This window comes from Terrapene carolina, unplaced genomic scaffold (genome assembly GCF_002925995.2).
Source record: "Terrapene carolina triunguis isolate 2854851 unplaced genomic scaffold, T_m_triunguis-2.0 Scaffold247, whole genome shotgun sequence".
Taxonomy (NCBI): Eukaryota; Metazoa; Chordata; order Testudines; family Emydidae; genus Terrapene; species Terrapene triunguis.
The window spans coordinates 17,372,362-17,398,366 of record NW_020664598.1 but is presented as its reverse complement, the minus strand read 5'-3'; the positions used below and the strand labels follow the sequence as shown (position 1 = coordinate 17,398,366).

General features: G+C 42.9%; 1 protein-coding gene across 3 annotated transcripts in view; it reads right to left on the bottom strand.

Moving 5' to 3' along the window:
* Window positions 1-26,005, bottom strand: part of DENND5B (DENN domain containing 5B) — a 177,670-nt gene that overhangs the window by 10,149 nt on the left and 141,516 nt on the right. For all 3 annotated transcript variants that reach the window (XM_024202591.3, XM_024202593.3, XM_024202594.2), the window contains 7 exons: window positions 24,277-24,429; window positions 23,692-23,770; window positions 19,773-19,854; window positions 13,893-14,021; window positions 12,794-12,915; window positions 9,289-9,434; window positions 5,553-5,671 (listed from right to left, as the gene is read on the bottom strand). In XM_024202591.3, the coding sequence (XP_024058359.1) occupies window positions 5,553-5,671; window positions 9,289-9,434; window positions 12,794-12,915; window positions 13,893-14,021; window positions 19,773-19,854; window positions 23,692-23,770; window positions 24,277-24,429 (830 nt within the window). The remainder of the gene's footprint in view (window positions 1-5,552; window positions 5,672-9,288; window positions 9,435-12,793; window positions 12,916-13,892; window positions 14,022-19,772; window positions 19,855-23,691; window positions 23,771-24,276; window positions 24,430-26,005) is intronic.

The following is a 26,005-nucleotide window of genomic DNA, read 5'->3' as shown; positions in this document are numbered from 1 at the left end:
TGGTGGAAAATAATCTCCAGAGTCAAAAACTGCCATTTAAAAAACCAAACCCCTCTACTTCTAAGAAACAGAAAAAAATTCTGTCTTTGGAAAAAGAGAGATTTCTCTCTGTTGATTGTGCAACAAGCCATCCCTATTATCAGAGCTGTGCTAACCATCCATGTTTCTTGAGGGGAGGGATAGCTCAGTGGTTTGAGCATTGGCCTGCTAAACCCAGGCTTGTGAGTTCAGTCCTTGAGGGGGCCACTTAGGGATCTGGGGCAAAAATCAGTACTTGGTCCTGCTAGTGAAGGCAGGGGGCTGGACTTGAGGACCTTTCATGGTCCCTTCCAGTTCTAGGAGATAGGATCTCTCATTAATTTAATTTATTTATAATTTGACTGCAAAATGTAATTAAGACACAGCAATGTTAGCTTTAGCTCCATTAAAAACAAAGAAACCTTCTACATTTGTCAAATCAAAAGGAAATAACCTTCAAGCTTGTATGAAAGCACTAGACAGAAATGTGTTATACAGAAGTATTTGATAGGGCTCTTTTAGGTTTCTACATATACAAAATGAAAGCATGTATAGCCACAACTGCAGATTAAAAAACCCAACAAAGACAACAGTTACTTACCTATACTGTAACTATTTTTCTTCGAGATGGGGTGCAGATGTATTCCACTCATGTGTGCGCGCACCCAGCACAACGAAGCCAGAAAAATTTGTTCAGCATTATCCATTGGGGTGCACTTACACCCTCTGACCCCAATATACCCTCCCATGGCTCTGCAAGGACAGCACCACCCTGCCCCTACTCAGTTCCTTTGCCCCAGATTCCAATGCTGGAGACACTGAAGCTGAGTGGAAGGAAGGCGGGTTGTGGCATACATGTCTGCACCCACATCTTGAACAACAGTTACAATACAGGTAAATAATTATATTTTCTTTGCTTGTGAGTCACCTGAATCCAGGTCGGCAACCATGGTGGTTGAAGACATGGATTCAGGTGACCCACAAGCAATTCCAGTAGGTGGTAGAGCTCTGAGTTTACTTCAACAATGAGCACAGCACTGCCTTCCCAAAGATTGCATCTGACAGATGCTGTGGTGTAAAAGTATGCACGGAAGACCATGTAGCCCTCAAATGTGTAATATCACCGAGAGCCACACTGAGAAACATCACCGAGAACCACAACGGATATCACTTAGGCTCTTGTCCAATGAGTCCATAATGTCCATGGGGCCACAGTCTGAGCTACTCCATAAGCTGTGGTAATACAGAAAGTTATCCACCTGGAAACTGTCTGCGGAGACAAGCTGACCTTTCACCAATCCTCACAGGGGATAAAAAAAAGTCAAGGTGATGAACGAAATGGCTTAGGCCTTTCCGGAAAGAACACCAAGCACTGCCTCATCATCTAACACATGCAGACGCTGCTCATCTGCACTTGAGTGCCGCTTAGGAAAGAATATATACAAGTAAATAACCTAGTTAAGGTGAAACTGTGAAATCACCATGGACAAAAACTTCAGATGTGGTGTTAAGAACGTTGTCTTTGAAGAACTGAGAATACGGAGGTTCTGCCCGTAATGGCTTGTAACTCGCTGACTCTGCTATAGACCCAAGAAAGGCTATCTTGGGAGAGGAGACACAATAAGCAGGTTGCTGTCAGCTCAAATGAAGGATGGGTGAGGGTGGCCAGCACAGTATTAAGGTCCCACAAAGAGACCATTTCCTTCACAGGTAGAAAATACCTTTTAGAAATCTTACTACTATGGAGTTTGGGTAAACTACTTTCCTTGGATCAGAGGATGGAATGATGAGATCGTTGCCAAGTGAACCCTCAAAGACTCAAGGACTTCAAATGTAACAAATAATCCCAAATGTCCTGAACACGAGCTGACAGACTGAATTCCCTTAGATACTGACCAAACTAAAAAAAACTATTTAGCCAAATATGTAGATGGTTTTATACCTTTAAGCAGGATTTTATGAACTCTTTCCAAACATTGCCCTTCCTCTTCATCTAGCCACGTACCATCCACACTGTGAGGCGTAGATTGCTTAGTACGGGATGAATAACATGGCTATGGTGCTAAGTCAGCAGGCCGGGAAGGAGAGGAAGAGATTTGGGAGGTCGGACAGATTGAGAAGGTTGGAGAATGAATATGGTTTTGGCCAAGCTGGCACAATAAGTATCAGTTTTGCATGGTCCAAGTTCAGTTTGAGGATAACCTGCGAGATGAGAGGGATGGCCTGTGTAAATCCCAAAGGCTGTAAAGTAGCTTGGGAGTCCTTAAAATAAAATAAAATAAAGTTGCCAGTTTTCTCAGAAAACAAAAACTAACCAAATGCTAAGTCCTCTTTGGTCTGCTGAACTTCAGGAGCTATGCTGGAGTTCTGTAGCCATCAGGGCCTTATCACAGCTGCAACCGTATGTCTGGATGAAACATCTGCCACATCCAATGCTGACTGTAGAGACATCGTGGCCACCAAACAGGCCTCTGCAATAAATGCCTTAAACTCTTCCCTGGAGGATTCTGGTAATTTATCTGTAAGTTTGGACATAGCGCCCCAATTTACAGTCACATTTAGACAATAATGCTTGCAGGTTGGCAATGTGCATTTGTAACGAGGAAGTTGAACACACTTTTATCCTCACCCAATCGAACGTTTAGACTCTGATTAGAAGTAGATTTATACCTCCTCTGTCGTACTCGGATTTGTCACAGTCACAACCAGGGAATTAGGAGGTGGATGGGAAATATTCAAACCCTTCCATGGTGACATAATATCTAGTCAGTAAGCTTAGCCATGGGTGTTAGAGACACTGGGGTATTCCAGAAATTTGGCAGGATCCAATATTGCTTCATTTATAGGGAGAGCCACTTCCCTAGGAGCTGAGGATTGAAGAACATCCACTAACTAATGGGTGTTCTCTTGAACACACAGCCTGAATATCCAATGGAGATGCCATTTCTCTCAGGATGACTTGATAGGATTTAAAGTCCTCTGGTACCAGAGATGAGGATTCAGGCATGGTAGCAATGTCTGGTGAAGAGGAAGAAAAGGGAAATGGAACCACCGGAATCTCTTGTGCAGGGGTTCTCAAATTGGGGGTCGGTACCCCTCAGGGGGTCGTGAGGTTATTACATGGGGGGTCGCAACTTGTCAGCCTCCACCCCAAACCCTCCTTTGCCTCCAGCATTTATAATGGTGTTAAATATATTAAAAAAATATTTTTAATATATAAGCCGGGGGGGGGGGGGGGTGGAGGGGGGAGAGGGGTTCGCACTCAGAGGCTTGCTATGTGAAAGGGGTCACCAGTACAAAAGTTTGAGAACCACTGCTCTCGTGGCAATGTATTTGACTGTACCAAGGGTTCAACTCCATCAAGTCAGAGACAGCTCCTCAGCCCGTGGCTAAAGCACAGTTGGTCCATGTGGAGAAACTACCAGAGGAACAGGTGATCTAGCCTTGGACTGAGAGGACAATTGGGACCTCACCAAACGGGGAACCTCCCAGGAATTCCAAGGAGGCCACTGTGGATGTGGCATTGGTGGCCAGTAGGAGGTAGGCCAGGAAGCCAATTGTGGGAGCAGTACTGATGACGGTACCGATGGTGATCCCCAGGAGGTCTCGATCTTGGATAGCTGTATCATGAAGGCAAAGGAGAGGAAGAGGCTTCAGCACTTAATCTTGAAGACCCTTCCAAGTAGTCTGGCAGTAATGTAGGAGCCACTCCAGGTGGGACCAATAAATGGCCCACATCATCTGCAGTCCAACACAACAGCCTCATTGGCACCAATGGTGGTACAGTCTAAAGCACTTTGAGTACTGGTAAAGGCATCACACTTGGTACTGAACCGGACAGTTGGTACTGAAATTGAAGTGGGTACTGGACCTGCAGATGTACGCTGTTCTGGAACTGTCATCAGTACTGAAAATAGCATCTGTGCCAGCAGTCCCCTAGCTACTATACAGGAAGCAGACTATAATTCAGGACCCTGGATATGAGGAGGTGCAGATAAGAAGTCAGCCATCAATCCAGGAAATGCAAAGGACACCAAAGATGAAGCCACTAAAGTCAAGTGTTCTTAAGTGGTGAGTCAGGAACAGATAGGCATAGCAAGTTTGCTGCTGCCTGATACATCAGTGTGTGGAGAGTGTCTGTGTGGACACCACCATCATCAGTGCCGGTCTCAGCAGATGCCCCCAGAGTGGTACCGGTGTCAATGGTACAGTCTAGTTGATCAGCCACTGGCACTGGAGAGTGGGTTGAAGGCCCAGCTTTATCCACATCCCAAAAGACTCAGGGTGTCAGTCTGCACTTCTCCGCGACAAGGAGGATAAATCTCTCTGAATGCTGGAGCTGCCCCAGTCCATTTTCCTCAGGGTACCAGAGGAAGGAGAACGATCCCTCTTTTTGCTGTGTGAATAATCCAAGTCTGGACATGGAGCTCCTCACCGTTCTAGCTCAGGCACTCTCTGGAGGACCTGATGATCTTCAGCGGTCCCCAGAGCTGAAGTGAGACTCATGGCTTTCTCCATAAAGGCACTGCCTTCAAACACAAGTCCCTTGCCACCTGTGTTCTCTTCTTAAACAACTTACTGGTAGAGCAGCCTGAAGTAGGGTGCTCTTCACCAAGGCACAATGAACTTTGGGTCTGGGGGGGGGGTCACTAGTAGGGATAGCAACACCACATGATGGACAATGTTTAGAACCCAGAGAAGGCATCATCCTGGGCTAAAACTCTACTAAATATACTAAGCTAAATTAAATCTTAAGGTACTACTCAACTTAACTATTTACAGAAAAAAAAAAAAACACACTGCGACAAAGAACGTGGGGTGAGACACCACACTGAATGCTCCAAAATCAAGCTGTGGATGGAGAGAAGGACCTGGTTTCGGGAGGTGCCAACTCATATAGCCATGGAAGGGACTACAATGGCCAGAAGGCATGAGCGACTCCCCGATGGGCACTCCTAAGCAAGTTCTCTGGTTTCGGTACACTGGGTACATGCACACTGGAGTGGTATGCACATCTTCAGCCATTTGAAGAACTCATTTTTTTGAAAGCTATACTTCTGTATTCTTGTTCAAGTATTCTGACATTTAATGGCTTTTTTAAACCAATTGTTCATACTTCCATTACAAAGATTTACCTAAAATAAAACTGCCATTCAAGCTTTTGGGAATAAAAATGGAATTTATTTATATACAGCTGTGCTGGACAGACATAAGCCCATCAAATTTGGCTATTAGAGGCAATGGTGATAAGCACTTTAAAATTATGCAGTCTGTCCTGTCTCAGCAGACTAATAAAATCTCATACTTTCAAGCCTCCCCATGTATTTTTAATCAGATTCTTCAGCTTCAGTTGTAGTTTTTGAAACCTAGAGAATTTCAATTTGAAATTCTCCATCTCTAAAGCCTAAATTGAGTCGCCTGTCTGCATCGTAGTTCAGCACACCCAAAAAGGACATCAGAGATCTCTAGGGTTTTGTCGATCAGGCAGGGATTTCAGATTTAGAAAGTTAGAAACTTTGAAACTTGTTGCTTACTTGTATGTGTGTCCTGTGATTTCACTTCTCACCATGACGCAATCTACCAGCCACTTGGCTAATAATCCTGAGTTGTCATGACCAATCTGAACAGTTGTTAGCTTTCCTAAATTCTGGCACTGCAAATGAAAAAAACAGAACAAAAAAACCACCACAGATTGTATTCAATTTTATAGAAAGATGGCCCACAATAGTATAGTTCACTATTTTGTTTAATTTCATTTGCTTTATGAAGCATGGATTCTTAATTAAGCAAATGCAGCTAAAAACAGCATAATTGAGGTTTCTTTGTTCCTATTTTATTCAGTTAGGACCTCAAAAATGTATAGCCCATTAATAGATGTATATTCTTTGCAGTGAGAGCTTACGATACATAATGAGTCATGTTAACCACTTTGTTTTTAACTAAATAGGCAAAAAAGCTGTTTTTATTTATGAAATTTGTTTTCAATATGTTCAAAATTACAAGATATTTTTGAGAAGCTGAATAAGGAATCATTCTGTGGCAGGAAACTAGTCATTATCATTAAATGCCAATGTGCTCAGTTCTTCATAAGACAAAGTACCCACCCTGAGAAGCTTATGATCACAAAAAGACAGACAAGTAGAAAATGACACTGTAAAGTCCAGAGCAATGTTATTTAATATTTACATAACAGTAATGACCAGAGGCCCCAATGAAGACTGGGCACCATTTTGTTAGATGCTATATACAACATATAAAGGGCAGGTCCCTCTCCGAAAGATGTTACAATCTAAGGTCCCAATCCTGCAAACATTTATACATGAGTGTATCTTTACACCCACAAGTAATCCCATTGAACTCAATGGGACTACTCACAAGAAGAAGTGTTTTTCGGAACAGTGCTTTAGATGTTAACATAGAGACTTCCCCTGTTGAATATATTATTCACCCAAATGTCTTATAGCCAATGTGGACAAGCATTTGTGAGCATTGCAGAAGAGGTGGGGTCTTTACAAGGGATCTGAGTGATGAGGTATAAAAGGTCTGGCATACTGGGAGATCATTGTGTTTACGGAGGGATGATCCATGTCTCTTTCATTCCAGAGCATCTTTGTTGACACAAGACAAAGTACTACATCACCATTCATTCCTGTCCAGGACCTGTTCCTCCATTAAGCCTAGTCTGGTCATGTCCCCACGTAGGATATCTCAGGCCTGGTCTACACTACAGGGGAAATTCGATCTAAGCTACACAATTTGTTATGTGAATAGCGTAACTCAAATCAGTGTAGCTTAGATCTACTTACCACAGGGTTCACATTACGCGGTTGACGGGAGACGCTCTCCTGTAAACTCCTTCTACTCTTCTCGATCTGGTAGAGTACAGGAGTCGGCGGGAGAGGGATCTGCAGTTGATTTAGCAGGTCTTCACTAGACCTGCTAAATCGACTGCGGATGTATCGATCGCTGCTCATTAATCCCTCCGTAAGTGTAGACAAGCCCTCAGCATCTAGTCAGTGGTTGGCCTCTAGGTCAGACTGACCTTGATTGTGGTTGCATTATTTTCTTTGGCATCCTATCATTTGTCTGTCTTTTGCAGTGTCCCCACCATCATAAATCTTGTTGCTGGAGTCAATCCAGTATCCTCATTTCACATTCTACTCTCTTTTTTAACATAACTGGTCTTAAAAAATCATTCCACTTCACACCTTTAATCTTCCGTTTCTACTGCCTCCAGCCTTCGGATGTTTGTTTCATTCAATGCAGCTGCTTCCAGAACATAGAGTAATAATGTTAGTAGGCTGGTATGATAAATTTTCATTTTGGTACCAAATGCAATGTTTTTATCAGTCCATAATTGTCAGTTGATTGATGAAATCAAGGTATTAATTATGTCTGATGCTATGAAGTTATGAAATTGTTGGATCAGAGAATGTTTCTATGGGTATGTCTGCACTGTACCAGGAGATGTAATTTCCAGCTCGGGGAGATGTACACACACTGGCTTTGAGTGAGTCAGTATACTACAAACAGCAGTGTAGCAGCAGTGGCATGGACTAGCTGCCCGAGTACACACCTACGGTATCAGAAGGGATTGTACTTGGGCCTGGTCCACACTAACCCCCCACTTCGAACTAAGGTACGCAACTTCAGGTACGTTAATAACGTAGCTGAAGTTGAAGTACCTTAGTTCGAACTTACCGCGGGTCCAGACTTGGCAGGCTCCCCCGTCGATGCTGCGTACTCCTCTCGCTGAGCTGGAGTACCGGCGTCGACGGCGAGCACTTCCGGGATCGATCCCAGAAGATCGATTGCTTACCGCCAGACCCGGAGGTAAGTATAGACCTACCCTTGGGCAGTTAGCCCAAGCCGCCACTTGTGCCAGAGCTACCTGAACTGCAACTCCTCCAGCTGCAGTGCAGAAGTACCCTAACGTGGCTGCGGAATGCACTGCTTGCTGACATGGGTTGCAGCACATACTTACCAGACCAGGGACAAAGAAGAGAGTCATTAACTGTAATGACTGTGCTCTGGATTTAATGCGCTTTCTCCAACTTGTCTTCAAGAAAGGGGAAGCGGAGTGTGTGGAAAATCCCCAAACAGAACAAAGGGAGAGAGCAAGGATTTAAAAAGGACTCTCAGAAGGCAAAAGGGGGAAGGCTTTTGGAGGGACAGGAAGCTTTGGCAGGAGTGTGGAAGAGATGAGCAGGCTTTCTTAGCGGGGGGTTGGTTTAACTGTGGCCTAACCATGGTCAGGGAAAGCCAGATGGGCTGGAAAGACTCATGAACTCCAGGGGAAGGATTCTAGACACCCCAGGTGACTCTGCTCAAGTCCAAAAGAACTCTCCAGAGTGGTGAGGAACCAGAGGCAGAGGAAATCTACACAGGGGTATATTATTTTGTATAGATGTGTTTCTTGTGTTATTAAATGAAGAGCATTGGTGTTTTAGAATTCTGTGCATAGTTTGTGTGTGTGTGTGTGTGTGTGTGTGTGTGTGTGTGTGTGTGTGTGGGGGGTGGCTTTCACTGTCGTGTACCCCTGAAGAGGTAAACTGTAAACTAGCAGACCTTCACCTTTGGTGAGATTCTGGGGAACATACAAGAGCTGCTGTTAGGCGTGGGGAGATGGCACTAGTTTCAGGACTTAGGAAACTGGACTGCGGAGTCCCCACTGCCAAGAGGAATGTCAGACACAAGGTATACGACTGAAGCACATGCTTAGAAGCCCCCTGCCATGCACATTGCCTAAACTTTGCCCTGCCCCAGCAGGCTAAGGGCATGTGGGATTCAGCATTTTGATCCCCCACAACAGTCTTGAGTGTCCAGCACGGGGAGCTCAAATAGATCTGGGGCAGCAGGGAGACAAGCTCGAAGATGGAAAAGAGGGTAAGAGTGGCATAGTGAGGCTGTTGTCACTGGCAGAGCAAAGGGAAAGCAGGGAACAGTAAGAAATGTGAGGAGGGATGTAGGTTGAGAGGAGTTGTACAGAGCTATTCAGATGAGGACAAGAAGTATAAATTAGACACGGTGGGTAAATGAAAGCCAGTGAAAAAGTTCCGACAGGAGAGTGACATGTTCTGTCCATCAGTGAGGACAGTAACTTCACAAGCACTAGCTTTCTGCTTTTCATTTAAAATCTACAGTGAACTTGAACACTCAGACGCTATTTAAAGAGTTGTGCTCTGAACACAAAGAAAAACCTAGCAAAATAAATGTTCTGGTGGTAGTGCTCAATACTGACTACTGAAAAAAAGAAGAGCGCGCACTCACCTCAAATGTCATTTCTAGAAGATTTTTAGGAATCTGCATTATTCCTGTATCTCCTAGTTCTCCTGAAACACAAATCCATGGGTTTGATGTGGTGATTGCATTGCTTAGTTTTTTGATAGGGATTATCACAGTCCTGTATGGAATCACTAAAATGAGAAAAAACAAACAAACCAGAATGAAAACTGCATTTTTAAAAACAGTTTACACAATATAGTATAATTAGGACTTTGCTCTTGTGCTGTATCTCAGTAGCATTACGAGTAAAAATCCTTCTCAATACCGAAGGTAAATGAGACAATTCTAAAAGTATCCAGCATGCAGTATTTGCACCAACTATGAAAACAGATACTCTGATCATAAAAGAAAGAGGTCATGAAACCATTTCAAGTCTAGATAGCGCAGTTATAGACAGAAAAAGAATAATCATGTTAAAATAAAGCTGATCTGCAAAGCAGCTTTTGGGTGGTTTCAACACAGGCACCAATTATTACTTGTCCGTAAGAGCAGCCTCAAGTACCAGTTCCTTAAGTCTCTGCCATTGCAAACAAAATGATCTCATAGATCTGCACATTGAGAAGAGACCAGGAGCATTTTGCCCTTCAAATTTAAACAATGTCCTTTAGGTTTGCTGTTCTCTTGCAACATTTGGAGTTAATATACTCAAATGAAGACCTGCCAACATTTTTCAGTGGGCATATGTGCCAAACATGATACATAAGCCAGTAAGTCAGACACTATGAAAATGGACCCCAATATAAAACTGAGATAGTCTCCCACATTTAAAGTCAGAGAATGAGATGGGGAGGCATTCCCTTACTTGTGCATAAACAATATATTTGAGATTGATCTGAATAACCACCAGGTGTTGCTGTTGTACCACAACGAAAACTAGGAGCATTCACCTTGCAGTTCAAAGCAATAAAGGACTTCAGAAAATGCCTGCTTCATCCCATCTCCATTTTAAAAGTGGAACATTATAATTCGAATACATCATTATACCCCTATGTATCAGAATACTGGCAAAGCTGCTAATATGGGGTTGTCAGACTGAAAACACAGATTTGGAGCTTTCATCCTCTAGCTGAGTGGAAATATTATGAAGCAGACTCTCAGTGGACACTCTTCTCTCAGCACCACTTAAAATCTATGGGAATCTCAGTAGGGCTTGATGCTTAATGCATAGTTGAGTGAGAAAAAACAGGGCTGGCCACTCGTCCCAACTTGCACTGGACAGAGTGGAATCACACTCGTTTGTACTGCAAGAGTTGCTTTCCTGATGTTTTGCAAACCTGCCATTTCCTTTGATTAAGGAAATCATCCCTTTTTACTGGTGCATGCATCATCTCAATATTGTACACACAATGCCACAAATTCACTCTTGCGTCCCAGAGGAGTAAGTTGCCAACACTGATGGCCCAGAAAACAAGATACAGTAAAACTTCCATGGACACTGCACTCTTTTGTAATCACTCATTTCCTTAATGAAAGCTTAAGAAGAGGAAAAGTTAAAAGATAAGCCCAAACTTTACCTAGTCAAAGACTCACTTTACTTCACCTTCTAAAGAAATAAGGATGTGAAAATAAAGAGACCAAGGTCAACACAGCAACTTAATGGTAGCACTCCCCACTGTTAGGGAGGGGAAAACAAGTTCATGTCTAGGTTTTGGCCCATTGTCACTCCTTGAGTATATAGGAGAGGAGGAAGAAGAGGGGAAACAAGCCTTTCAGTCATGTGGAGAGGGATAAGGAAAGAGAAGGGGAAGGCTACTGGTCAAACTGGTGGCCAAAGGGACAATTCCATTGGCCCCCAAAGCAGACATGCTCTACAAAATAGCTTCCACCACACAGTGACCTTGCACATAAAATGCATGCGAGGTCACACTATGCAGAGGATGCCATTTTGATTCTGTACATGGCCTGCAGAGGTGCTGCACAACTGCACATGCAGTCCATGTCAATGAAAATGTTGAAACAGCTTGGTGGGTTAAAAGTCCATGTGGCTGACAGGTGTGAACTCACCTTTCAGTTAACATAACCATAAACGTAAGCCCATAGGCGCCGACTCCGTGGGTGCTCCGGGGCACCCACAGAAGAAAAACAGTACTCGGCACCCACCAGCCAGAGCTGATCAGCAGCTACTGCCGATCAGCTGTTTGGTGACTGGGGGAGGCACTTGGGGGAGGGCGGAGAGCAGCGAGTGGCAGGCGGGCAGGGCCTCAAGGGACAGGTTGGAGCAAGAGCAGGAAGAGGCGGAGTGAGGGCAGGGCCTTGGGGGAGAGGAAGAGGCGAGGTGAGGACAGGGACTCAGGGAAGGGGCAGAGATGAGGTGGAATTTCAGGGAGGGGGCAGAGTGGGGACTGAGCACCCCCAGGGAAAAATAAAACTCAGCACCTACGCTTAAGCCCCACCTAAGACAAAAGGTGTGTGTGGGGGGGGGGGGGGGGGAAGAGAGAGAGAAAAAACACCCACCCAGGAGTTTTTGGGCTGAGTGGGATAGCTCAGTGGTTTGAGCATTGGCCTGCTAAACCCAGGGTTGTGAGTTCAAAGTTAGGGAACTGGGGTAAAAATCTGTCTGGGGATTGGTCCTGCTTTGAGCAGGGGGTTGGACTAGATGACCTCCTGAGGTCCCTTCCAACCCTGATATTCTATGATTTGTGTAGGTGTGTTCGAGCGAGTGAGAAAGAACACACAGAAACCAAGGCGACAGACAAAAACAGAGGGAGAAGCAGAAGAAAACTGGCAAGAAAAGCCAAGCAGGAGCCTTTAAGCACAGCGTGACCCTGCAAAAAGCTAGAGAACTTTTGGGTCTGGTGTTGGCTACAGAGTCTTGGGGGCTGTAAGCTAAGAAACCGTTCCTTCTGTTCTTGTCTCCTCCTTCATTCAGAGATACATGACTTCGAACACTCCTCGTAAGTAACCAAAACTGCATGGAAGAAATACCTGAATATCCCCAATTTCTACTTTCAAATGGAACATCCCCAAAGCCCCAAACTTCAATTAGCTGCTTGGGTCAAAAGGGGCAACAATACATAGTGTACACAAAGAGACACGAAGTGCCTCATCCTTCAAAGCGTGCTCTTAACATGCCCCAAGGAGTCCTATCTGTTTCTCAGAGGCTACAAGGATGGTGTACATATAGTGAAGAAATATGGAGGAGCCTTGAGATGTGGAGGACTTTTCTGGGTTAAAAAAAGAAGATGAAGGGCTACACAATTCTGAGATATAGAAATTGTACTAGGACACTTAAATGCTAGAATATTATTTGAATGCTACCCTCCTCCACGATCCAATTCTGTTATCCAAAGCACTCACAAGTGATCTTACACTTAGCTGGTTACCCAAAGCAACACCCAGAGGCGCTGATCTCAGTAGCCATAACTGCAGGCTTCTTGGTAAGAGCCCAGATACACTGATCATGCAGCAAAGTGTTGTCTCAGGATCACTCCTCTGTCACCATGACAGTGACTATTTTTCATTCAAGACAAAGTTTGAGTCTCCAACTCACTGATTGTGGTGAAGACACTTGTGAAGCAGAAGTAATCCACAGCATTGAGCGAAAGAAGGTGATAGAGGAACTGCTCTCGTTCTTCTTCACAGCGTAGGAAAGCATAACGCTTATAAAGTTTCCTGTGAGAAACAAAAATATTGCTGTCTCTTTAAAAACAGACACTAAACGAACATTAAAAGGTCTGTGAACCCCCAGAACACCAAACTAAGGGCTAACCTACATATATAGAAAGTATTTGGGGCCAGATCTGCCACTGGCGTAATCTGGCACAAATCCATTGAAGTCAGTGCAGCTATGTTGATTTAAACCAGCTAAAGCTCTAACCTTACGTATTTAATACCAGTAAATAAACTCCTATACAAAGGCAGATACTCCCAATGGTGATGTGCACCAATTCCAATTTTTATACATCTTGTATATACGCTGTATGAAGGGTTAATGGGGGGGGAGGGGGGAGAAGGGGATTCCACCCCCTTTGCAGCTGACACCCAGAGCTCTTCCCTTCCCATTTCAAACTAGTTCAACCACTGACTGTAAATTGACATGTGTGTGAAGTCTGACACATCAGCATTTGTAAATCCACTGGGGTAATTTGTTTCCAACCAAGACCAAATGGGCTAAGGTGAGCTGAGGTCTTAGCTAAGTCTGCTAAGATCAATGGACATGAACTAATTCTATTCAAAGGTACAGCCACCCATCTGAGCCTCTCATCCTTCAGGCTTTCCTCAGACCTTCCCTTTTGTGGAGTGGGGAGTGTGTGATGTCCTAACCTTCTCACGGTGTACTCTGATTGGGTTTCTCTGCTCAGGGTCTGCAAGTGGTGCTGGGTGGCTCCCCTTCAATCTTCTAGTTTTGGGAGGTATTTGGTCCTCGGCAATCCAAAAATTGACAGGGTCTTGATAGAGGGTGTCAAGTAATAGCCTGTCCCAGACCCATGTAGGAAACACCCTTTCTCTGATTGGTACTAGCTAGCTCCAGTCCCAGACCAGCTGCAGAGGCAGATAGCTTTTCATAAGGCTTAGTTCATAGGGCAACCTTAGAACCCTAATCAGGATACTGTGATAAGGAAGCTTTAAGAACAATAAGTTACCCTTACTTAGCGAGTGCTTGGTTAGAGAGAAGCTGCTTTAGGTGCTGAGACAAAAGCTTCTTTTCAAGAGACAACCTTATCCATGCTCGAGCTCGACCCACATCGGTCTTTATCTCACTCATGTTCTGAATATGCCTGAAACGGGGGGAAAAAAATAAAATAAATCACAAAATCCTGCCCATTTAAAATGGCAGCATCAAATATGATGCAGAACTTGATTTTAATTTGAAAAAATCCCTGGAAATTAAAACTGCTTGCAAGATACGCAAAAACGCATTTCCCACGCCCCGCCCCCCAAATTAGAAAAGTCTTACCAGAACTAAGTAATACACAGAGTTCACACGGCTGTCAGCAAATATAAAAAAAAAGCTGTTTTTAAAACTGTCTTTGAAAGCTAGCATAGAGTCAGGGCCAAACCTTGTTAAGAAAAGTTTTTAAAATACTTTAAAAACCTATTAGAGAGTCTATAGTACAGTTTTGCAAAGCCACTTAGGATTGTTTATACTGTGCATTGGCCGTATCTGCATTGACCAGAGGAATGTAGTTAGCACCTTGCTAGGGGAGAAAAAAAAAAAAAAAAAGAAGAAACAACGTTTGAACACTGTTCTGGCTACCACTAATCTATAGCATACAGACTAAGGTAATAATATACTTCAAAAAAGAAATACAATCACGTTGGGAAACCCAGTTATGCAACAGCAGCTCCCTTGACAGCATTAACAAATATGGTATGTTTCGGGAGCTACCATCTGAATTCCTAAACTATGATATAGTCTAAAAGCAGGTCTAGTTGAACAGTGGTTAAAATGCCAGTTGCCACTGACATTCCCATTGTAGCTATCACTGGCGGTGGCAATGATAGGAAATTTAAGAAAGAGGCCTACAGTAGACAAAGCCAGAGATTTGACGTGTTCCAGGAGCACTGAACACATGACTTGGACCTACCTACGCTGTTAGACCTTACCCATGTTAACCTTGTCAGGAGACTACTGTGTTATAACGGAGTCTTCTGACAAAAATAGTTTTCACCAGTGCAGTTGGTATCTAAAATGCTAGTTTCCCCCCAGATATTTACATTAATACCCCTTCACACTTCTAGAGAAGTATAAAAAGGGCCTTGCGTAAATGACAGTCAAGCCCAGTAGGTTTTCCACATGTCTGTTTGTAAGAAAGCAGAGCTATTCTGAATAGTTTTTAAAAAAAACTTCCCATGTTCCAACTTGGAAAGAAACTAGAGGCTGCAAATCCTACAATACATGCAGCTTTAGAACAGAAAAAGACTGGCATGGCAGATTGTTGCCTTTTTAAGAAAAATAAACTACAAGGAAAAATGAATAATGGTTTTCAGTGCATGGAAAAAGTGGCTGCAAACTTGTTAATTTTCACTCAATTTGCATGTTAAGTGCACAGGCAATTCACAATGTTCCATCCCTTTGTGTAAGTCTCTAAGCTTCATCCACCACGACTGAAGTGAGCTTTGTTAACACCTGCTTTCTAACTCACGTAACATCCTTGAAGGCCCCCATGTGCTCTACAAAATGTCCCATGTTAGGAAATGTGACATTTACTCCAAAAAATTGTTTGATGAAGTTGTGCTGCAACTGCTGCTTATTATGCTGACTAGTATAGTTTCATTATTACCTTGTATTCTGCCCCTGAAGTCCCCCCGCCCCCCAAATCAGGGTTGTAAGCTCTTCAGGGAAGGGACTGTGTTATGTTTGTACAATGTCTAGCATAATGGGGCTTGTAGGTGCTGCCACAACACAAACAAAAAATAATAATGCCGTGTGACTGCAAAACCCAATAAGCTGAAACCTTTTTAAAATATTTTTTTTTAAAGAACATTTCCCAACAACATGTTATGAAATGTGAACAGGTCTAAAGCGGGACACGATTAAGGGCCTGTCTAAACAGAGAAGGCTGCAGAGGCTGCTTAGTGAAAACGCTACCTACACCAAGGGGATGGCTTCTCTCATCGGCATAGGTACTCCATCTCCCCCAAGAGATGGTACCTATGTTGGCTGGAGAAACCCTCCTGTCAACATAGTACTGTCTACAGCAGGAGTTAGGTTGGTGTAACTGCATCACTCAGGGGAGTGGATTTTCTATCCCTGAGCAATGTATTTATACCAGCATATGTTACCAGCATAGACCAAGTCTAAATGTACTACGTTTTTACAGACTGATTAATTATAACTCCCCGCCTGTCTGCAAAAGTGAACTACAGTTACATATATGTTCTTGTCCTTGTATTACCACATTCACGGCTTCCCTCTTTCAACACTGACTTGTATCAATTGAATCACTGCAGAGAACCCTGTTCTGGAACTAGTAAGCACCGTGTGAAGCAAACCCCTTCCTTGGATCAGACTGACAGCTAGCAGTTAGGACTTCCAACATGGATAACTGGGCATGTAATCAGAAGTCCTTGAGAAATAGGATGCACACATTACTCCTCCACAGCATGTTGAGGCGCACACTGCTGTTATTTAAAGTCCTTTGAGATGAGAAGATCAAAGCACAGAATCTTTTTTGTTTTGTTTTCAGTACTCACTTTAAATTGCCTCTAATATGAAACACTAAATAGAATATATTTCCCCCCCCCCAAGAGAAAATTCAAATAGATATGTACCTAAACCTTAATTTATTCTCCTTGTGTACATCATAGCAGTCTGGTTCTGATACAGAACATATGCTGATACAGAACCAGACATCTGCTCAGGGATTTGCATAGATTGCACACTTGAAAAACATACAGCCTACCTAAAATATAAAAAGGCTCAGTAATCAATATCGGTGTTAACAAAAGCAAACTGTAATAAGTAAAACAGAACATTCGTGGACTTTGCTGCCAATTTATTTCATTTGCACCTGTGGGAATCTGACTAGCTCTTACAATTTATTAAAATCAGTTAAAATCAGGGGTATATGTACGGCATTGCCCAGCATAAATACTTATTCCCATTATTGTCAGAAGAACACTGAACAGAAGATTTACTGTGGAGATATTGGTAATGGCTTCTAATCTATTCAGTAACATTTCAGAAACAAAAGCTACCCTTTTACACTAATTTTGGTTTACTATAAATCAACTGGTGGTAGTGGTACAGCCTATACTCCCCAACTCAGATGGGGTCTTATAGTGGGCTAGGTGCTGTACACACAGTGAGAGACTCCTCCCCCTGAAGAACTTACAGTCTAAGCAGACAAAAGAAAGGGTGGGAAGGGATAGAGGGGCGAACAGAGGTGAAGAGACTTGCCCAAGGTATCACAGCAGGGCAGCGGCAGAACTGGGAAAAGAGACCAGTTCCTGACTCTCAATCCAGCAGCCTATCCTGTAGAGACCACCCTTACCACATACTTAGACCATGTTCTATGTATCAGGCAAGAATGGTGTACAGGTTTTTTGTAAAGCGAAATACATTTGAAAATTGCTTTTTGCTTTTGTCTCCCTATTCTGTTTAAAGCACAACTTTGTGCCAGGGAGGCAGTGGGCACAATATTGGACATGTGCAATAACCATCACCTTGTTCAAAGTGATAGAAAGCGAGGCTGAATCATTGTAAGGTGTTTACATAACTGTATAACTACCAAAACAGGCAATACTTAGGGCACTGCTTAAATCTATTTCCCATTAGTAGACTTAGGCCAGGTCTACACTACAGATCTCTATCAGTATGACTATGTTGCTTAGTGGTGTGAAAAATCCACACCCAAGTGATGGGAGTTATACCGACCAACCCCCCCCCCGTATAGACAGAACTATGTAGATGGTGGAGCTTCTCCTGTTGACATAGCTACTGCCTCTTGGGGAGTTGGATTAACTGTGTCGACGGGAGAAGCTCTCCCATCAGCATAGCAGTGTCTTCACTGAAGTGCACCGCTGTATGTGAAGACAAACCCTTAGTGCCACATGACAGTCAGTAGCACTTCAACAATTATCCATCCTTTTGATGTCAGCATAAACCTTTGTGTGTAGTTAAGCCATTCATCACATCTTCACACCTCCCTTATGGTGGGAGGAAAGCATGCCGGAGCGTTATGTACGTTAGATTAAATTTATCATCCAGACTTTAGCATGTGGTATGACTAGGTATGTTTGTGTATATTCATGGGTGTACAGAAGTTGAAGAGGGCATTTTGCTTCGATTATTTTCCCCATGGAGTAGGAAGCGATCACATGATTCAAGCAGCATAGCTAGGACATGCTTTCATTAGTCAACTCTGCCACCGTTTGGAAAACACAAATCATGCACGCAGTGTTAACCGGACTGCCTCCTATGCCTGAAATAACCTGCCTAGTCTTGTACAACATGCAAACTTCCTTTTCAAGTCTCTTGTACTTCAACCCATTCTAATAGTCATTGACTCCTTCCATGTTTGTCTAAATTTAGCTCTGTTAAGTTGGCAAACATATGTCAGCATCCATACTGTGACAGACATTAACATGACATGTTGATAAAAAACAGTAACCTCATTACTTTATATTGTGTAGGTCTACCTCCTGTTCAGTGTTCCCACTCCTTTATCTGTCATCTTATTTCTATGTGGCATATCAAGTTGTCTAACTTGGAACATAAGCCCCTCTACACAGGCACCATCTTTTTTTCTTTTGCTTGTAAAGCATCATACCCACCAAATGTACTGTAAATATTCCCTGCCCTCTAACATTACAGTAGTGAAACATGAGACAAGGTGGGGGAGGGAATAACAGAAGTTGGTCCAATAAAAGACATTACCTCACTCACCTTGTCTCCAATATCCCGGGACTGACATGGCTACAACAACACTGCATACAAGTAGTGAAACAAGTTAACTATGTACTGTAGTTAAGATGAAATGTGTTATTTTGACTCAACTACATGATCTCATCACTGGAATGTATTCTCAATAGCAACATGAATTACCAGGTGACTACTACCTGTTTTTGCCAGATAAATGCAGTTAGCTAATACCCGACTACGTCTTGCTTTTATATGGACAGGGAAACACTCTGCAAGACACTTTGGTTTTCTTCTATCTGTAAATTGGTGGCAGCGCTCCAGGAAAGCCGCCATCATGTCATCTTTTTATCCTCTTTGCTACTGTACTTTTCTGACACCAACACTCTCACTGAAGTCAGCTGAAACATCAAAAGGTTGGTTTGAACTGGCAGTAAGTCAGAACAGTCCCTGATACCTCAAATGAAAACATTCCCTTATGAGGAACTGCCCGGCACAGTCACCTCAACCTCCAAGCTTTCTTGTCCCCTACAGGCTTTCAAACTTTACTACATGAGTGAGACCCACTGGAGTACGGCAAGACAGTAAATGAAGTCAATCACTCAGTTTTTAAGTATCTTTATGTTATATCATCTCCACTTCAATTTCTAAGTTCCTGAAGTTTCCTTCCATCACAAACTCCCCACCACCACAAACGGTAGTAACTAGCAACCATTTGAATAGCAATTTTTGATGAAATAGCCATTTAGAAACTAATATAGTTCAGCCATTGTTGGCAGTCCATCTAGATTCTAATTTTTCTGTTTTTCCTTTGCAAACTTAGGTTTTCCTGTTTCAACAAATAAAATATCGTACCAGGTATTTCAGCAGCTCTACTTAAAATTAAAATATTTTTTGCTACCTAAAAGTATCATATGAGCAATAACCATTTCCAACATTTTGTGTACACATTTTCTTTCCATGACTTTTTAGCTGAAGTAAATCAAAGCAGCATGCAAAACTAAAGAGGTAAACCACATGGATTTGAGTATGTGGTCCTTACACAGAAGAAGAATGATGAATTCTGCTCAAACTGAATAAACCCAAGCATTTGTGTTAATGTGAATCTCTGTGTAATGATCCTTATTAAAGCCATAATAAATGCTTTAAGAGTAAAATACTGTACCTCATATCATGAATAAGTGAGACTCTCAGTGTAGGTAACGTAATTCCTGTGTCAGACTTCCTTCTTTCCGGGCCCAGGGCAACTGTATAGAAAAAAATACATAAAATTAAAAGAAAAAAATTACAGTAGTTTGTAGTACATCCATCTACACATCTGTAGAAGAAATCATACAACACTGAGAATTGCAGCAGCTATATGCCTGGCAGTATTCCTGAAACTGCAAAGTGTTCTTCAGTTTGTCTGCTTCCACATTAATACATTATCTAGGTCCCTTTTTCCTTTAGCTAATTCAGGGCTAAACTTGGAGACTTCAGATGATTCATCAAATGCGTCCTTCTTTGCATATGAAATACATATATGTAAATCTGTTCCATAAGGACTTGACACTTGATAAAACTATTTTTACTGAAATCTCAAACAACTGAAACCCACTTGATAAATGTAGAGGAAGTAAAACTAGCATATTAGATATTAAGAATGTCAAGCATTTCTGAACTCTAGTATTATAATCTGACTTTGCCATTACATATTTTGCACTCTGGAATTTATGCATGCCAGTCAGGTTGCTTAGTGGCTGTCCATTAGTCATAGACAGTGGCATGCGGTGACATTTTTAGTAAGACATGCAACAACTTCTTAGATTACAGATATAAGCTTCCCACTCTGATGAAGAGTTTGCGTTGCTAGCTCTGATCTATCATGGACAACTCAGTTCTATACTTGCATGCCTTTTTTTAGTCCTTCATGCAGAAATGCACTAAGTTAATTCACCTTAAGAACTCAACAAATGTTTCCATATAGCTATAATCTAATAGATCTTGGCCGCCTGTGTGAAATTTTAGTAGATATATGGTATGAGAATGCAAACCTCAAAGAGCTATGCTAATCATCTATGGCACACTTAAGTTAATCATCTGCCAGAAATGTACAAAGGCATAATGTCTCATTAATAATTACTGAACCACTGAGTCAGGCAAAAGAGATTTTTTCCTCTTCACTTACATAAGGTTTTAAGGGGGACTTGCCATTATGTATTCAATTCTACACTTACATGCCTTTTTAGTGACATTCCACAAAACTGTGTCCTCCACGTAGCATGATCTCACACATACAGTGTGTGCAAGGTCACACTGTGCAGAGGATGCTATTTTGTTCTACAAAATGGTATCCCCCATGCAAGTTGTAGGGCCAAATGGAATCATCTTAGGGGCCACCAGTTGGACCACGTTTAATTCTGGGGCTTGCAATGCATGACGACATGTCCCTGGTCATAGATGCTTATTACAAAGCTGTCATGACTCAAAAGACCAGTTTATCCATAGATATATACTTGGGGCCTGATCCTGTGAGATGCTGGGTTCTCAAATCCTACTATTGGGATTTCAGCAAGAACTCTGAATGGGGGCATTGAGAAAAAAAGTGTTGAATCCTTTCCAAAACGCTCTCCTTGATTAGCCAATTGCTGAGAGAGAGGGGAGAATCATACACACTCATTTGGTGTAAATATGCCACTATGACTGCAATGAATTTTGTGAAATACCTTATGTCTGTCCAAAACACAATCCTGAATTAATTCCTGATATATAAACATTGCTATCAGCATAAACTGGAAATACCCAGGGACATCTGCTACATTCAAACAACAAAATCGGAGGAAACCTCAGGAAGACCATCTAATTCAGCTGAAAGTCTTACAGAAACAATGCTGAGCAACAGCTGCAGTGCAGCGGAGTTCAATGGCATACCAAAAGAATCATGTATTACATATCAGTGAGGTAGTTTAATGGCTTTAGAACGCCAAACCAAAGGGAATTCCCACTAGGCATGAACTGAGAGCCTGGGCCAATGAGCACGGATAAGTTCTACGTAACTACTGAATGTAGTGTTCGCTTCACTCCCTCCCAGCCTGAGATTGCTTGTATAGGCCACATGCCATGGAATTCCAACCTTGCTGTTTGAAGAATAAGGATCTAGATTAATAGACATGAATACCAAATTTATAAAAAATAATTCCATTAGACACAAGAGGCCAGATTAATGTTCTTGCTTATATGACCTCTGTAATGGAGTGGACTCACCCCGGTGGCACCTCCTGCTGGTCGTCCAGGGAATTAGCTCACCAGCCTCTGGAGCGCCCTCTGCAGGCTGGTGATCCGTCTTGTCATCTGCACTGGCCCCCGTGTCCCTCCCAGGACCCCGGTGCCCCTTGCTCTGGGTGCTGCCCCCTGGCAATACCCACACACACTAGGTCTCCCCTCCTATGGGAACCCCCCCCCATCCCCCACTATCCCCACCTTGCCTCAGCACTAGGCTACTGCCAGTCACCAACTAGCCCCCGCTCCCTGGGGCAGACTGCAGTATCGGCCACTCATCACTGGCAAGGAGGGTTTGGACCTGCTGCCTTGGCCTAGCCCTGGGCTGCCCTCTGCAACCCCCAGTATCCCTTGGCCTTCCGCTAGGCCGCAGCCTGGGGCTTTCCAGGCTGGAGCTCCTCAGCCTGTCCCCAGCCCTGCTCCACTCAGGTACCCTGTGTCTAGCTTACTGCAGCCAGGCCCTTCTCTCTCTGCACTCAGAGAGAGACTGCTGAGCTTTTGGCTGCCCTGGCCTTTATAGGGCCAGCTGAGTCTGTTTGGGGCGTGGCCCCAGCTGCAGCCACTTCCCCCAGTCAGCTGAGCCTAAAAGCTGCTTTCTCCAGCCACAGCCCCCTGTGGACCAGGGTGGGGTTACCACCCCGCTACACCCTCATATACCTAGATCTCACAGGGATTTTTGTGCATCACTTTTTTCTGAGAATAATTTACATTTCTGGAAATCGTCTACAAAATCTGTCTCCTATCAGTTAAAAGCTCAGTCATACACTTGGTATGTTATAAATAAATAAATTAAATAAATAAATTAATGGAGATATCCTATCTCCTAGAACTGGAAAGGTCATCGAATCGAGTCCAGTCCCCTGCCTTCACTAGCAGGACCAAGTACTGATTTTTCCCCAGATCCCTAAGCGGCCCCCTCAAGGATTGAACTCACAACCACCCTGGGTTTAGCAGGCCAATGCTCAAACCACTGAGCTATCCCTCTCCCCGGATGGAACTTATTGTTCTTGGCCAATAAGTTCCATCACAGCCTGATGATCCTAGAGGAGCAAAGTCTGTCCTTTGCTTATCCTGAATATACTCAATCTTTAAGTTGGGACGGGTAACCAGCAGGTTATTGATGCAAGGAAAGCATCTTGAATGTTTGCACTCAAGTTTCAACAGCTTTAATGGATTTGTACAAAGAAAGAAAAAAGACTTCTAAATATTTTATAGAAGATAACAATAAAAATGTGTACATCTCTGTTTATTTGAGTAATGCTGTAAGACAGACCATTCTCACTGATGGAAGAATATTTGCTGCCTCAAGTTGGGCCTCATGTCTTCAAGAAATCCAACTGGATGTAACTGAAGTCTGGCGCACTGTAATATTGTCTAGTATTTACAAAATGCCCCTTATTGTCAGGGATGGTCTAGGTACACTTGGTCCTGCCTCAGAGGAAGGGGCTGGACTTGATCTCTTGAGGTGCCTTTCAGTCCTACATTTCTGTGAACCACTTCAGAAAACATATGGACTTTTCATACCTTACTTGGTGCTTAGTCAGAGTTGAAATGGAACAGACTAAGCAAAATGACATATCCCATGATTTTCCAGAAGATGGTAATAGTTATGGTATCATTTGAGGCAAAAAAGCCATCTGTTTAGTCCAGAGATCAAATATTTGAAAGAACTCAAATTACAAGTGTGATGTCAGTAGCACTGCCACACTGACAATACAAAATAAAATCCACCACAAAGTGCTGCGGCCTTAGGCCAACCAGAACCAAGATTGCTTACTGTTGAGTCTGAGAGACTGTATATGGAGAGCAAACTCCTGAATACTCACCCGGGGACTCCGCCATATGTTCTTGCTTCTCTTCCCTTTCCTGGTACTGAAGCAAATGGGACCACAAAGCAGATTTCCCCTGAAAATAGAACATATAGGAGAAGTTTAAACTAAATGAGAAAGGAGCCAAATTAAAAAGCTAGATATTGGATTAGAGCCTAGTGGTTTAGTGAATCCAGGAAGTCAGTTTGGGTTCTTGCTTCAATTCTTTGCTCCTGAGCAATGAAACCAAGAAAACAGGAAAGGACCCCCCCTCACAGAACAAGTAATTTCCTGTGATCATGAAGCTTTCCCTCTATCCACTGTTTTTCTCCTCAGTGTTCCCTCCCTAGTCCTTCACTCCGCTTGAGGATGGAAAAAGCTATTTTATTATTACAATTTGTGGAAAGGCTTCTCTTGAAAGCCTCACAAAAATTTTAGGAAATGAATAGCTGTGCCTGAAGTGTTTAGATACACTCAGGTATTTTGAGAAATGATATAGCCAAGAAGTAGTTTAAAGGGATGGATTACAGGAAATACTTTTAATATGTGCTAAATGGCACTGTGTACACGTGCTTTTTCCTGACCAAGTTTCAAGTTACCAACCTGTTTGACTTGTAGACCATGGCTCCAGATCCTTTCCAACAGGTCACAAAGACTAGCAATCAATGTATTTTCCTCCAGACCTGTTATGTTGGCCTCTCCATGTCCCAGCTCTACTGCTTCATGGCCCATCTTCTCTACCAACATACGTTTAGTCTACAAGACAGCAAGATTTAAAGAGTATGTCATCCAGCAAGCGGTGAAATCTACAGATTAGTAAACTTTCAGGAGTGCATCTCCTGGCTTAAAATCATCCAGTCTCCCTTGAATTCTGGCCACTGAAACATCAATTCTGATTACAAAATGTCTATAGTCAAAAGAACATTAGTTTTAGATAAGTTTCTATATAAATGTATAACATAAGGAATTTGATACTACATAAACTACGACTGATGCAATTATACTTAGACGTCCACAAACTGTTTCTTCAGCTACACAGGAGGGCTTTTCTATTGTTCACAGAAGAGGTGCTCTATATTGGAAACAAGGACTTCATGGGTCACATACAAAATGATCACTACACTCTGTGGACTGCTCCTTTTTGGTAGAGGCTCCCAAAACCTTGTCAGTGTGTGAACATTTAAATAGAATTTATATGAACACCTTCTCTCCAGTTTGCGATCATGCAAACTACCTCTTCTCTCTCATTCCCGATCCCATAAAATCTTTACAACATGCCTGGAAAAGCAATGTATTTCTTTTAATGTCATTTAGCAGCTGGACATACCAAGAAAGAGGAACCTCTGCCCAGTAACTATCTCTGGCCTACCAGCAGGGCTGGGTTAAGGTTAGGAGGGACCTAAGGCTAATGGGAGGGAGGGGCCGAAGTATGAATGACAGATTGCAAAAAAAATTGTGAAGTCACCAAACATTTATCTATATATGTATTTTCATATTTATGTAAAATTAACAAGTTTATGCTACTCTCACTTCACTCAATTCTTCAAACAGATACTTCTGAGTAAGAGGTAGCACAAGGGATGCTATGCTGTCCTTCTCATAGGCCTCCTTCCTCCTAGGTAGTGGAGTGCTCATCGGTATGAGGATGAACACTACAACATTCCCCATCTGCACATCCATCTTTCAACCTTGTGCTTCTACCCTCAGCTCTCCACAGGGTAAAGCCAAGCCCTGCAGGTGTTTCCCCCAAGCTATGGCCTCTACACCACATACCCTATCTGACTCTGACTGCAGTCTGGGAAGCAGACAGCTTTTATTATGTAAAAGAAAATCACGTCAGGTGTAAAATCCACTGAAGTAGAGGAAGTAATAGTGGGAAAATTACACTGGGTGGCATTGTCTTTTAGGCTGTCTTGCTCTGGAAGCTGCCTCCCAGTGTTGCATTTGCTGAGGACAAGGAATTACTGTTTTCACATTGAACCCAAATATTATTTGTGGGATGAATCACTGGAGATTAACTACACAAACTGGGTTTCACCATATCAGGCCATTCTATCTTCAAGCTTTTCCACAATTAGAATCAGAATAGAATCAGGACTGGAAGGGACCTCGAGAGGTCATCTAGTCTGGTCCCCTGCACTCATGGCAGGACTAAGTATTATCTCATGGCTTGACAAAGCCCTGGCTGGGATGATTTAGTTGGTGTTTGTCCTGCTTTGAGCAGAAGATTGGACTAGATGACCTCCTGAGGTCTCTTCCAACCCTAATCTTCTATGATCTATTCTAGAATGTGTGATGGGCAGCTCTGACATGAGTTTTTTTAAGCATGAGT